The 14,447-nt window shown below is 40.6% G+C and overlaps 2 protein-coding genes across 2 annotated transcripts; one reads left to right on the top strand and one right to left on the bottom strand.

Moving 5' to 3' along the window:
* Positions 1 to 2,882: 2,882 nt before the first annotated feature.
* On the bottom strand, positions 2,883 to 14,173 carry ahcyl2a (adenosylhomocysteinase like 2a). Its single transcript, XM_072663032.1, has 17 exons — positions 13,886 to 14,173; positions 11,921 to 11,923; positions 11,536 to 11,635; positions 10,532 to 10,660; positions 10,331 to 10,431; positions 9,999 to 10,101; positions 6,869 to 6,963; positions 6,062 to 6,168; positions 5,832 to 5,948; positions 4,871 to 4,934; positions 4,688 to 4,776; positions 4,505 to 4,575; positions 3,833 to 3,927; positions 3,570 to 3,668; positions 3,283 to 3,351; positions 3,094 to 3,172; positions 2,883 to 3,007 (listed from the first exon to the last, which is right to left on the bottom strand). Exons 1-17 carry the CDS (start codon positions 14,171 to 14,173, stop codon positions 2,883 to 2,885), a joined length of 1,734 nt encoding a protein of 577 aa, XP_072519133.1.
* LOC140541578 (claudin-23-like) lies at positions 8,195 to 8,878 on the top strand. Its single transcript, XM_072664270.1, has one exon. It carries the CDS (start codon positions 8,195 to 8,197, stop codon positions 8,876 to 8,878), a length of 684 nt encoding a protein of 227 aa, XP_072520371.1.
* Positions 14,174 to 14,447: the final 274 nt, after the last annotated feature.

The following is a 14,447-nucleotide window of genomic DNA, read 5'->3' as shown; positions in this document are numbered from 1 at the left end:
GAGGCTAAGTGTCCCACTTTACCCTTTGTCCCACTTATACATGTAAAAATCTGTAGTTTTTTCCACGTGCATGTGCTTTGGTAAGGCCTCAACAAAAGAATCACAGCCCTTATCAGAATCCAGAGTTTCAGTGAGGCGGGATTGAAATATTTAAACAGGAATGTTTTCTGGAAGGGAAAGGTTAGGTCAGTGCATGAGAAACTGATAAGACCTTCTGAGCAAACAGTCTCTTTGTCAGCAATCTTATCAGTGTCAGCATTTCATAACTTAAAAACTATGTCAGTCACACTGTTTAAACTCTATGTACTGTGCTTGAGTTGCACATTGTGCACAAATCAGCTCTACACAATGTGAGCTCAGGTATTAGACAGATAAAAAGCTATAAAAGACAAGAGGAGGGAGTGGTCTGAACAGTACTGGATCCAGCATGGCTCACAGCATGTACTGTCTGACAGGATGAAAGCTCCAGGATCCTGAGAGCTTTATGCTACATAGTGCAGAAGATGGTGTCTGTGTCTGCGAAGAACGAACCAAAAACAAGATGTGACACAGTGGAGAAATGGATCAACTGATGAATTCAACTGAGGAAAGCTCTGAGCAGCAGGATGGTAAGAATATTGAAGGGACAGGAAAGGAGACCAGTTTAAAGATGGATGATGTGAAGAAGGTGCTCAAAAAGGGCAGAACCTTTAATGGACTACCCTATGGTGAAGAACCTCATTCAGTTCCTCTAGGAGAACTTTCAACCCAAAACACAGAACCCAAAACAGCAACAATGTGTTTGAGGTAAACTAGTCAAATGTGCCCTCCAAGCCTTCCTCGTCCTTCATTGCTCTGATTGCCAAAGGCTTTCAGAAAGCTCAGTTTATCCGCCATCCACAGCTACACAGAAGAGCACTTTCCGTACTTCAAGACCAGACACCGAGGCTGAAGAAACAGTGTCCACCACAACCTGTCCCTCAACGACTGATTCATGAAGCTGGGTTGCTGTGAGGATGGGAAAGGTCACTACTGGGGAATCCATCCGGCCGACTTGGCCGACTTTCTCAGAGGAGATTTCACACAGCATAGTAAGGTCAACAGAAGACTGAGAGATTTTCAAAATATGGCTGACACCTGTAGTTGCATGGCACGATGCTCCCACCTACAGTACTGGAGTAGTGGTGCAGTTGCTGGAGGGTGGATTGAGGTGGGCTATCCTTGGGAGATTGCACATCCATGGCACAATACACTGCTTGCTAAATGGACGTATTACCCTTACCCATTGGGTTTTGATGGACTCCAGAGCTTTAGAACTCCTGAAATCTCACTGAACAGAGTATGGCTTTATATAAATGGCTTGTATACTCTTTCCAACTGCAAGTTTTAAGTGACAACAGCAAAGAACAAAGAAGTATGAGGCGTGTCAACCCAGCCAAAAATAATCTACCTTACATAGGACATATTTGCAAACTTTTCTGGCAATGACAATGGGCACATTTTAAAGTTAGCAGCATATGAACGGCATTTTATAGGAGTCTGTTTACAACTGATGAACACTCAACAAATGCACTTAGCAGCTGATTATTTCTTAATGAAAAAGTACATTAGTTAAAAGTGTTGCACAGGCTGTGTATTTAATGTGTTATTTTGCATGGTTACAAATAGCTAGATTTGAACAGCTGAAGCAGTTCCCATTCAGAAAAATAAATAAATGAATGGCAAGATGTTTTAGCCTAAAATCATTACAGTGATGCCCCTTTTTACTAGTATAAACTGAGTTACAGGCTAAAACAGCTTGCTATAGGTTTGTTTAGTTTGGTAACAGCATGTGTGCAGACCTGCAACATTAGTTATTGGTAGTATGGCTGGTAGACTCAGGATTGTGCTCAACCACATACACACAAAAGAAAATACAGACGAAGACCAGTGCAGTGTAGATCCAGGTTCAGGTGGATATATCGCTTCCATTTAAGATCATCAGTGGTATGTGTTCAGCTTAATACCTGCACAAATCATAAGCATCACATTAGAGAAGAAAACAAAAACAGTTTATGTGTTTAAAATAGAATATTGAGAATATAGGAGTCAACATATAAAAGTGGATAAGAATCATTTTAGCTCTAAATACAGCCAGCTATTTATTACAGCCAGGTATGCCAGCTTCAGCTTGCTTGTCAAAATGCCACAATGCACATCTAATAAGATGCCAAAGCATTTTTTTTATTTGTATGTTTTACATGTAGATGCCACTGTCCACCAGATTTAGGGAACGGATAATCAGAGGTGGAAAATGTAGGTCTAGAAAGTAAAAACTTCCAATTACTTGGACGCTTCTGCTTGCTGGTTTGAGCTAATTAGTAGAAGTCAGGCCTTGGGAACAAGTTAAACTGTCATCCTTTATGCATTATAAAGACACTAAGGGGATATCTGCGGCTGGATTGCTACACTAACTACTCCAGGGTGAATAGATTTAACTGCCTGTTTTATGTTAACAGACAACTCATTTGAGTTGACCATGATTTTTTATTATGGGTTTATTACATTTAATTATCTCAAGGTCATTTTCTCTGGATAATTATCTGTGATATGACAATCCTAAAAAAATATCTGGAGATAATTATCTTTCAAAACATTATCCTGGCAAAATATCTTGAAATAATTATCCTGAGATAATTATTCTGAGAGAATTATCGTGAAATAATGATTTGTTAATTAAATTGATAATTAAATTATTGGAATAAAAAGTATATTGAGATCATTTTCCTGAGATAATTATTTCAAAATAATTCATTTGAGAAAATACATTTCCTAGGCAGGATATCATATTTTTCCAGCTTTCCTTTTCAAGGGGTCTGTATTTTGGTGCCCCTAGATGTCAGAAGTGATGTGTGTAATGGTGATCACCTGTAATAGCTTGGCTTGAATGGCCCATTCTTGTTCACGCCCATGTACTTAGCCTGCTCGTCTGTGAGCTCAGTTAGATGTGCGTCGAAGCTCTGCAGGTGCAGCATTGCCACATACTCATCTGAAAGCACAAAACACATCAATGGGATCTTGTCATCCCTGTAAGAAATACAAGGCTGAATAATGACTCTCTGCTGTGAGCCTTACCCATTTTCTTGGGAAACATATAAATGTCTTGTTTGTAGCGGCCCTCTGGGGCATTAAACAGCTCAATCAATGCCAAAGCCTAGAGAGACAGCAGAGCTCATGAATACACTCAGTGTTTACAGTCATAATAATAGCTCTGTACATTACATAAGGAACACATCTCTTCCAATGAACAACCTACACACACACCTGGGTTGTGGCTGTGATGCACAACACATAAACAGGCACAGTCGAGCAGCTTAAATTCAGGAGGCGGCCCTTCAGAATCAGACACAACAGTCATTATACACACAGCAACAGTGTTCTCAGTGCTGACTGGATGTGTTTAGTAGAGCAATAATCTTTTCGCTTTTTTAATAATATCATATAAAGCAACATGAAGAATAAATTTCATTCCATGGACAGCGCACAGGTTAGAACTGCCTGTTATTTAACATTTACAATGTTGTGTTCATTTATTGATACTGTTGTTTCACCTCTGCGAGCAGTACTACTATCTTGCCATCTGGCCAGACGATGTGATCCACATGTGGTCTTATACGCCGCCACATCAGATCTGGTGTCATAAGACTGGCCTGAGAACAGAGGGTTCATTGAGTGCTGCATAGTTCTGCAGTATGCGTAATCACATTTATCAGGATTAGGAAAGGCTATACAACGACTTTACAAATGAATGCCCTGAATGTTGACCATTCTCAATTCAAAGAGTGTCCAGCCCATCTCTGGGCTTTGATCTTACCACATCAATCTCTGTATTGGAGTGTCCCATGTTGCACACAATGCAGTCGCTCTTCATGCTGTCCAGGAGTTCCCGTGTGACTACGTTTTTATTTCCTAGAAGCAAAAACACAAATGTATAAAAAATGCCCAGTGTTTGGCTTGGACTGATTTGACCTCTGTGACCACTTTGCTTTTTCACACTCGGGACTCCATTATGGTTTAAAGCAACACTGTGTAACATTTTACCTTAACATAACAGCTTCAAAATCATTGTGATGCTCACTACATGCGCACTGGCTTGTAACAAGGAGAATTGCTATTCCAGGCTCAGCACGATGTTAACTGCACTATGTATGTAAATGTATGTGAAGTGAGCAGGACATCTGAGTCATATTCATGTAAAATCCTGTCAAATTACTCTACCAACTCAGTCCGCATGCCCAGTGTCGCTCAGAAGTCCAGAACGGATGCGAGTCTTCAACTCAGTTGAAGAATGGGTGTGTTCCTACAAACAGAGCTATGGCTTGTGTAACACATCTAGTTGTAAATATCAAGAAATAAAAGTTGAAATTCTATTCATGTTTCAATCTCAAGCCCACATGTCCTCAGAGGCCCTTCTGTTCCTGCACTATCAGAGGTGCTTTTACATGATATATACAGTATCTGATAACAAATGTCATATTTGACATACCTGTGCAGGTGATGACAATGTCTACCATTTTTATGACTTCATTCAGTTTGGCCAGTTGAAAACCCTCCATGCTAAAATGCAAGCAGAGGAAATATTAGTGTGTGTAGTGATACCACACACTGTAGAGTAAAGCAGCATATTGATTTAATATCTACAAAGTCTGACAGGATAAATAACAATTACCAGGCCTGTAGAGCACAGATGGGGTCAATCTCTGTCACATACACAATTGCTCCCAACCCTTTCAGTGCAGCACAGCAGCCTTTTCCCACCTAGACACAGCACAAATACATGCATGAGTCAGTCCAAAGAAAAGTTTAATAATATACTTTATTCAGAGATAGATCATAATTATGGGTCCTTCACCTCTCCATAACCACAAACAACCACCTGCTTCCCACTCAGAGAAACATCAGTGGTCCTCTTCAGCCTGAAAAATGTACAAAAAGAAGAAACTATTAAAGCTAAACTGAGGCGCATCAGGTATACACACACATGTAAATTATTATCATAAATATATACAGGTGTTAGTCATAAAATTAGAATATCATGAAAAAGTTGATTTATTTCAGTAATTCCATTCAAAAGGTGAAACTTGTATATTATATTCATTCATTCAACAGCCAGCCTCTTTAACAATGACCTTTTGTGTCTTGCCCTCCTTGTGCAAGGTGTCAATGTTTTTTTTGGACAACTGTCAAGTCAGCAGTCTTCCCCATGATTGTGTAGCCAACAGAGAGACTAGACTGAGAGACCATTTAAAGGCCTCTGCAGGTGTTTTGAGTTAATTAGCTGATTAGAGTGTGGCACCAGATGTCTTCAATATTGAACCTTTTCACAATATTCAAATTTTCTGAGATACTGAATTTGAGGTTGTCATTAGTTGTCAGTTATGACCATCAAAATTAAAAGGAATAAACACTTGAAATATATCAGTCTGTGGGTAATGAATGAATATAACACAAAGGTTTCATGTTTTGAATAGAATTACTGAAATAAATCAACTTTTTATATATTGTTATATTTTTTATATATATACATACAAAGTATCAGTATATATAGGTAACAGTATATATGATACAAAGTCTGTATCATATATATATATATATATATATATATATATATATATATAATAAATGTGATCACATTATTAATTACAGCAGCGTTTAACACATACATACATTAATAAATAGCAGCTAACTGTTGTAAAACATGTTGTACTACAGGAGTTTGCTATTGCCAGACACAAATCAGCTGAAGGCTGAATTTAAGAGCTGCTCAGGTGTTCCTCAAGACTGGAGATTAGAGACTGGACATTGACTCTTACCCATCCAGTACAGACTCCTTGCAGCAGTAAAAGTTGTCAAACTTCTGCTTTATCACAGATTCGTTGACATTTATGGCTGGGCTACAGAGCCTCCCAGTTTTATACAGCTGGTATAACCTGAAAAATTAAAGACGTGAAACAAACAGTACAAGTTCAGAGCACTGAAATGTATGTATATAAACTCTCACTTATAGTACAAGAATACAAAAACAGCACAGGATTATTGATACCTGTGAACTCCAGACACACTCTCTTCAACTATGCCCTTGATATTCTCAAAGAGTCGGGGGTATTTCTTATAGATCCAGTGTGTCATATCTCCTCCGTCATCAAGAATCTGCCAATGAAGCAAAAACAGACGGTTACTGCAGTCTACATCTGAGCGTATATGATTATAAGATTACATATATCTACATGTTAACACATATTCCTTAATATAACTACAAACATAGCATATCTAGACAAAAGTATTGGGACACCTGCTCATTTGTTGTTTCTTTTGAAATCAAGGGTATTAAAAAAGAGGTTATCCTGCTTTTGTCCTACTAGATTTTGGAGCACTGCTGTGAGGATTTAAATGTAAAGAGTGTTAGTGAGATCAGGATGTTGGGTGATCATCACACCACCTCATCCCCAACTCCCTAACTCATCCCAAAAGTATTGGATGCTTGGCAAGTTGCTTATAGGTTCATGTTTATCTGCTCCAGAGTGTCCTATTCTATCTATTTGCACATAAGTAGTTGAATGCTTTCATTAGAAGGGGTGTCTGCAAACATTTGGACATGTACAGTGTATTTAATTGCAGTTTATCAATAAGAACTAAACAAAGGAGTCAATTAGGGTCAAAGGAGTCCATTAGCTCTTAATGTTAAACACCTACAGTGTTCATTGGTGTGGAGGTGGAGCTCTGTAAATGCAAATTTTACTGTGCTTTTATTTACTGATTTATCTGATTTTAAATTCTGACACTTTCACCAATCCCATCATCCTAGTACTGTAAACTAGGTTGGAAAGTATTGAAAAGATTTATACTTTACCAGGTTTGGCTCCCAGCCGTCCACATTAACACAGTTATCTATACACCAGAAGTAATCATCCTTAGACTCTCCTTTCCATGCAAACACTGGGACACCTGCCGAACAAACACAGGAAAAAAGCAAGTCTTTATGGGGTGCTCTGTTGGTTTGTGCATCACAGTTCACACATAGAAATGCAGGTTCCTAAATGATTCTTGGCCTGAAGATGTGGTTTTAAGAAGAATCTTAATTGGTAGACACTTTTATGGTATGTGTAGGCTATTGAAGCAATAAGCAATGAGATGCCATGCGTTACTGCGATTTTATCACGAGGAAGGATGTTTTAAAGTGTCTAAATTTTGATTTCGAGTGGCTTATTGCTTTTATAAACTGGCAGTAAACATAAAACATGATAGTACACAACAACATAATACAATAAACTATATTCTTCAGCCACACAATATAGTCTGCTCCACAAAAGAAAATATGTTTGTGTATATTGAAGATTTATTAAGAAGCATAGTTTTTCCCCCTTTCTAAAAGGACTCTTACTTTAAAGGAGAGGTCACAGGAAGTATCGGGTTGGCCTAGGGCTGTGGTTTTAGCCTTTATCTCAAGAAGCTGACTGAGTAGCATTAACTTAACCAAGCAATCTATAGCCCTGTATTTCTCTGTGTCTCTCCTGATATCACTGAATTAAACAGCGATAAAAATGAGGGACAGTTTTCAGTGATTACTATTCCTCCAGCAGTCAGTGTAAAGTCTTTTAGCTAAGCAGGCCTACAAGAAACGTTAGACACTATTTACCTTAAAGGTTTCCATTTGTATATGCTGCAGATAACTGACTGGGTTTAACACAGTGTCGCATTAATGGAATTCAGATGTCGGGAGGTGGTCATTGGAGTGCGTATGTCATGTACTTTACCATGGGTTCGAACGCAGCTCAGCCAATCATCTCTTGAGTGTCATACTTAAACAACACAATCAGAACTTCATTATACTAGACAGTTAATACCTACCCTATCCATACTACTGAATTACACCTCAACTGAGGGGGCCGTAAAAGTGTTCCTCATTCAACTTCATTTGAACGCCGTTCTCAGTTAACCTACTCTACCTCGACTGAACCTATCCTGCATTATTTTGAAAACTGGCAGGGCTGCTTTTTTTTCTGAAGTTCAATAACATCTCTCCAACCTGTAATATTATCCTGCAGAAACTGGAGAAAGCATTGATGTTGTTTGAACAGGCGTGACTCTTCACTGCAATAGAAAAAGCACACATCCTCAGTTTCACTGAGTCACTGCTCCTGTTTGAACTGCTCCTCAAAACTTCATCAAGTCCAAGATGAGACCTTCAGCAATGGCGATGCACGCAGTGGTCTTGGCACTTTGGGGTTGGATCTTGAACCTGACCAGCACCACGTCGCCAAACTGGCGCACTCTCCGTAACATCACTGGACAGCAAGCTGATCTGGTGCTTCAGCAGGGGATATGGGACACTTGCTGGAACATCATGAAAAATGGGCAGAAGGATATGCTCTGTAGCCACCAGGACCAGAACTACTTCAACAGCCAGATCATTATGATTGCGCAGTGGATGATGGTGGGGTCTCTGGGTGCCACAATAGTCGGCCTTGTTGTGGTTCTTGGAGCCCACAGCTTGGTGGAAAGACTGAGATGGTTGACCGCTGGTTTTGGAGGATTCGTAGTCTCATGTTCAGGGGTATTGGCCATGATCCCCTCTGTATGGTATGCTTACCTACTTATTGACATTCCTTCCCCAGCTGCTGAGATTCGTTTGGGACATTGCATAGTCCTGGGATGCATCGGGGGCTTTATGGAAGTCCTGAGTGGATGTTTTGTAATTGTTGAGTTTTGCAAAAGCAATTGTGACCAAGGACACAGTGAGAGCCGTGAGGATATCACTTCAGAGTCCATATGTAACCCACATCCCTTCAGGAGGACGTCTAGAGAGGGCGGAATTCCATATGTGAGACATTCACAGATGGATGTTGATGATATTTTGTGAAAAGATGGGTGATTTTGTTCATTTATATTTTAGTGTGTTTATTAATACATGGGTGAAATAAATTCATAGCTAAACTTGAGAATGTGATGTCTATCATTTTGTTTGGCTGCAAAGAAACAAACCCTTAGCAGCATTACCTTAAAATAACATTCCTAAACATTTATCACTTATTACATAAAATGCACTCTGTCCAAAGGTCCTTCATTCTCTGCCTCAGTGTAGTGAGGGATCAGTTGATTTTGTGTGGATTAGTGCCACGTTTCATTTAAACTGGGATGACGATTTCTGAGATTCAAGTAAAAAACTTCAACTGACGCGCCTCTACAAGTCGGATTTCCTACTCAAAAAGTCGGGAGAGCATCACCAACCCTTTAAGGGTTTAAAATCCAAGATGGCCTCACTGTATATCAACAATAGTAAAAGCAGCAGTATTATACAGTTTATTATCTATTTGTGTCTCACTAAATCAGACAGTGCTGTCCAACTTCTATCTGTGGATGTGTTTCCATGGTGTTTGGATGCGTAAAATACAATATCATGTTAGCAATTAGTATTACTAACAATGCTAATCTGGGATAAAGCTAACAGTGCTAACTTGGGACATGAAAAGTGGGTCATATTTTGGTTAGATTCACTCTAAAACACCAGCAAAGGATTATCCAAGTCTTAATGCCATTTACATTTATTGCATTTAGCTGACGCTCTTATCCAGAGCGACTTACAAGGTTACTCGTATTACAGCGGAGGGCCAATGTAGTGTTAAGAGTCTTGCCCAAGTACTCTTATTGGTGTAGTGCAGCATAGTCACCCAGCCCGGGAATCGAACCCCAGCCTCCCACGTGGTGTGGTAGCTCAGTGGCAGGTAGTGGTGTTATCTGTTGCGCAACACCAACCACTTAATCTGTTATGTAAATTAGATGACTAGATTTCTTGAAACATTACACTAAACAAAGTTGGCTTTCATTGTTGGGTATGAAGAATGGTGCATATGCATATGGTAAATGTGGTGCATAGTCCTATAATGCAACATGATATGACATCAATTCCTAAACCCCTTGGTGGGGTTTACCTTGGTGGTTGCATATGTTTATCTCTGTATACAGTGAGATTCCATATTTACCTCCTTCTGCAAGAGCTGCAGCCACTTCATTCTGGATGGAGTAGATGTTACAGGCGGCCCATCTACATTGAGCACCCAGGAAAGTCAGAGTTTCTATCAGCACCTAGGGAATGACTATACTTTAGCATAAGCACACACTAGTGTCTACTACGGTTGACATTCTTCATCTTGGGAGTTCTTCATGCAAACACAAATATAGTCAGCCTTCTCCAGAACTCTCCAGCTCTCCAAGAACAAGAAGAAGTGCACTTTTGTCTACTCAGATAGATAGTTCCACAGTCTACATCCTTACTTAGTAATAATTACATGTAGAAAAGTGCAGACACACTCACAGCCGTGTGTGCAGTGATGTGGGTGCAGCCCACTATCCTAGCACCAGTAAGTGGCTTCTCTCCCTGAGCCGCTTTTCTCAGAATCATCAGGGCTGGCATCTCTTCGCCAAAGAAAAGCACAGAAATTACGCAGGCATTACACATCAGCCTCTAACAGAAGAAACGTACATTATAAGCAAAACAAGTGACAGCAGGCCGTACCTTGCTCTGCCATTTCTATCTCTCTGCGGCCAAAAGCAGCCTGACGAATGTTCTTAATGCGGAAGTCGTCACTCCCTTTGGAGTTCTTCTGCTCCTTGTTTCGAGGAAAAGTCTCATCTTCTGAGCTTTCTTGGGGGCAAAATTGGCAAAGGTTTTGTCAAAGTTTAGAATGTTTGAGACCCTCAGCATGCATCATTACAGTTAGTGCCAACTAATATAAAAAGTGAAGTGCATAAGTACATGGTTAAATGTTCTCAAATATCAAAAATATGTCTGCTTAAGTCAAGCCTTTATGGTGCTATAAAGACCCCTAATTAATTAACTCTATAAAGCACTATAAAGGGCTTCAATATCAAGCAAAAGAACATTTTCATCTATCTTTGCTTACATAGACCTGGGTATTATAGTTGTTATAGGTACACTATATGGTCAAAAGTATGTTGACACTACCTCATTTGTGGTTTCTTTCATGGTAATCAATTCTGCTGTTGGAGTTACTGCCTCTACTATCCACTTCTACTAGATTTTGGGAGCATTGCTTTGAGGATTCAGTGACAAAAGCGGTAGTGAGGTCAGGATGCTGGTTGATCACCACGCCCCCTCATTCCCAACTCCCCACCTCATTCCAAAACCATCATTCCCGAGAACACAGTTCTTCCACTGCTCCACAGCTCAATGCTAAAAGTGGCATTAGGCATGGTGCAAATCGGTTCATGTTTATCTGCTCCAGGGAGTCCTATTCTATTGGCAGTACAGCTCTACAATGACAAGCTGTGTGTGTGTGTGTGTGTGTGTGTGTGTGTCACATCTGTGTCAGCAATGGTCGCAACTTAAAGTAGCTTGATGCATTCATGAGAAGGGGTGTCCACAAACATTTGGACATATAGTGTATATTCCAGGTATATTCTTTGTCATTTATATGACCTGTGTGACTGCAGACTTAAAAACACTGATTACAAACTTAGACAAATGACTGTAATAAAGTAACTGGTAGGGTTAGATACCTGAGCTGAGATTGTCAGCAGAAGACTGGGACAGTGAGCGGTGGCCTGTTTTAGTGAGCCTCTCATTAAACTCCTGTGGTGGCTGTGGGACTTGGATTTGCTGCCAGACAAAAGACATTAATGATCACCTTGAGGAACATGCGGGAACACAGTGTTGTGAAATCTGAGATATCCGCTCAGCCAGTGACACACAAGTAACTCAAGTCATCCTGGTTTGGTGTAGGAGTAACAACAGAGAACTGCACAGTAGCAGCACAACCCCAGACCACTCAGTAAACATTTATTCCATCCTCTGTAATAAAGATACATTAAGGTGGGTCAGTATATATATATATACACACACACACACACACACACACACATACACACACACAAAGAAGTGCACCTGCTTTGCCTAAGAACATTTGGTTGAGGATGAAACTATCCCCTCAGACAGTGCTATTAACTGGCTTCAGTAATTCCAGTCAAAGCCAAGCCATATTCAAAGAGCTTGTCGAAGCCTATCACTGTTTTTAAAGCACTCACAGACTAAATAAATGCATCTAAATGCACCGGTGGATACAGGGTCATTTAAAATGTACAATTATATAAAAGACAGACAATCCTTCAGAAAGTAGTTGTACCTTCATATGCAGAGATATAACAGCATCCTTGGCCTCCCTGTTCTTTGTGAGGGTGACCAAACTGTAGATTTTCTTCATGATTTTCAGTTCAATTAAAGAAAAAGGCCAGTTAAAGTTCCCCAGCAGTGCTTGAGGAGAATGTTCTACTGCCTGAATGGATGGAAAGTCTGATGGCAAGGTTGAGGGAGAGCCAGTTTAATCCAGCACAGTGGGACGTAGGCCCCTTACAAAGGTCACACTCTGTAATGTGTAAGGTGGGACAATGTTTAAACACCAGGTGGCACAGGATGCAAGCTTTGTCAAGGTTGTTTAATAATTCTGGTAAAGTTTTCAAATGTTTTCAAATGCAGTGTGTCCAATCAAGGGTCATTTTTTTACTTTACGTTCAGTCAAACCCAGATATCAGCTCTCAAAGCCTTTTACGTCAAGAAAGTGTTTCAATGTTCCAATGCTGTAAAGAATAGATATCTCTAAATATTTGTACTGGATTAGTTTTACATTGGGAGGTGGGCTGATGTAGTTATATCCAGAGTTTCTCAATGATTTTGCCCCCTCCAAATGCGCCATATCATCAACAACTCCCCAGCCCATCCCAAAAGTATTGGTTGATTACAGTTCCACTGCCCCACAGCTCATTGCCGGGGGGCTTATTCCCCTCTAGCCCACCCAGTAGGTTCATGTTATGTTTATCTGCTCCTGAGAATCCTATTCTATTGGCCACGTTTCTCTACAGGGACTAGACAAGCTGTGTGTGCACTAGCACATCTGTGTCAGCAATATATGCAACTATTGCATAATTGCATTCATTAGAAGGGGTGTCCACAAACATTTGGACATATAGTGTATGTTACCTCCCATGAAAGTAACAGCTTCTCTAAGCTAGCAGCTACATTCAATAGTCACATGACCAGATACATAAAGGTTGAGGCATGCTGCATGTGAACACAGCCACAGCCACAGCCACAGCCACTATTGTCAGAACATCAGTGACTTCCTAGAGAACCTTTTAACCCGAGGAGCTCAATAGGAGTCCTAATCAGTCTATTTATTAACAGCACTTGTGTGCTGGAGATGAGGCTCAGGTGAAGGGCGGAGCTTAGCCCTTGCACATTGGAGCACATGACCTGTGCATGAGCTTCTTACTGAGGCCAGCAGAGGGAGACATTACAACCAGCTGCCGTCTGGGTTTGTGCTTAAAAATACATACTCTATTAAAACATCCCTAATTCAAATATTAATATGGTAAACAACTGTGCTTGGAGGAATGGAGTGTAATTCCTTGCTTTAGGAGGCGATTAAGTTACTAGTGTATTCATAGAGTTTAGACAGAGGTCTCAGAGACTGACATAGAGGTCATAAGCTCCAGTGTGAAATTTTTGGACACCAAACAAGTCTTGGTTGAGCTAAAAAGGGGTAAAGGTTGTGCAGACTGGATTTTTCAGAAAACTATTCCTTTAATGACTCCACTCCTCCTCCACTAACTATACAATGTTGGGGCTATCTAGAACTGAAACTGGAACAGGCATTCACCAAATCCACCTTTTCGGGTCAGTCTTTATCCTCCATATATTTGTTCCTCGGTGGGCAGGAAGACATTTACAAGCAGCTGCTATTTCTTATTTTTTCACAGTAACAGAACTGTGAGATCTACACATCTAATATTTCAAGCCTTGTTCATATTTGACAGAGTGGAACCATGATAACTAAAAAGACTTTGAGAAACTCACTCTCTCTGTCCTGGGGGCCTCTCTGACCACTCCATCTCTCGCTGCAGATGCTTCTTCAGCACAGTGAAGGTATGCAGACCTCCGGGCCTCTGCAGCCGCCAGCATCCTCAGCAGCTGAGAGCTGGCTGCAGACAAAGAAGCTGAAGCACCAGTAGCAGGCTTGTCATTGCCCGAGGACGGTGCACTGACATTCTCACTTTCGGCTCTGTTACTGGTCATAGTCGGTGGGGCTGGTAGTCTGAGCTTTGAGGTGTTCTTGAGGCTGCTGTCCGCTTCGGTGTCAGTCATGGCTGTATAGCTCTGGGCTGCTGCTGAACAAATACTTGACAGTGCTTGTCTCCTCAGACACTGTCTCCTCTTCACACTGGGCTGGTCTTGGAGGTACATAAACATTACCTTCATGACAAATGATAGTAAAAACACAGGCGAGGGTAAAGGAGGGTAAACATGAGGGTAAATTGGAGACTAGTTCAAACAAGCAGGGCAAATACTCTACCCTTATCAGAGTGGAGTAGGATATCAGCAGTAACGTCAGAAATTGTGTTGCACTGCATTGTTGAAC

This window comes from Salminus brasiliensis, chromosome 19, assembly GCF_030463535.1.
Source record: "Salminus brasiliensis chromosome 19, fSalBra1.hap2, whole genome shotgun sequence".
In the NCBI taxonomy this organism is placed as follows: Eukaryota; Metazoa; Chordata; class Actinopteri; order Characiformes; family Bryconidae; genus Salminus; species Salminus brasiliensis.
This window is presented reverse-complemented; position numbering and strand designations above follow the sequence as displayed.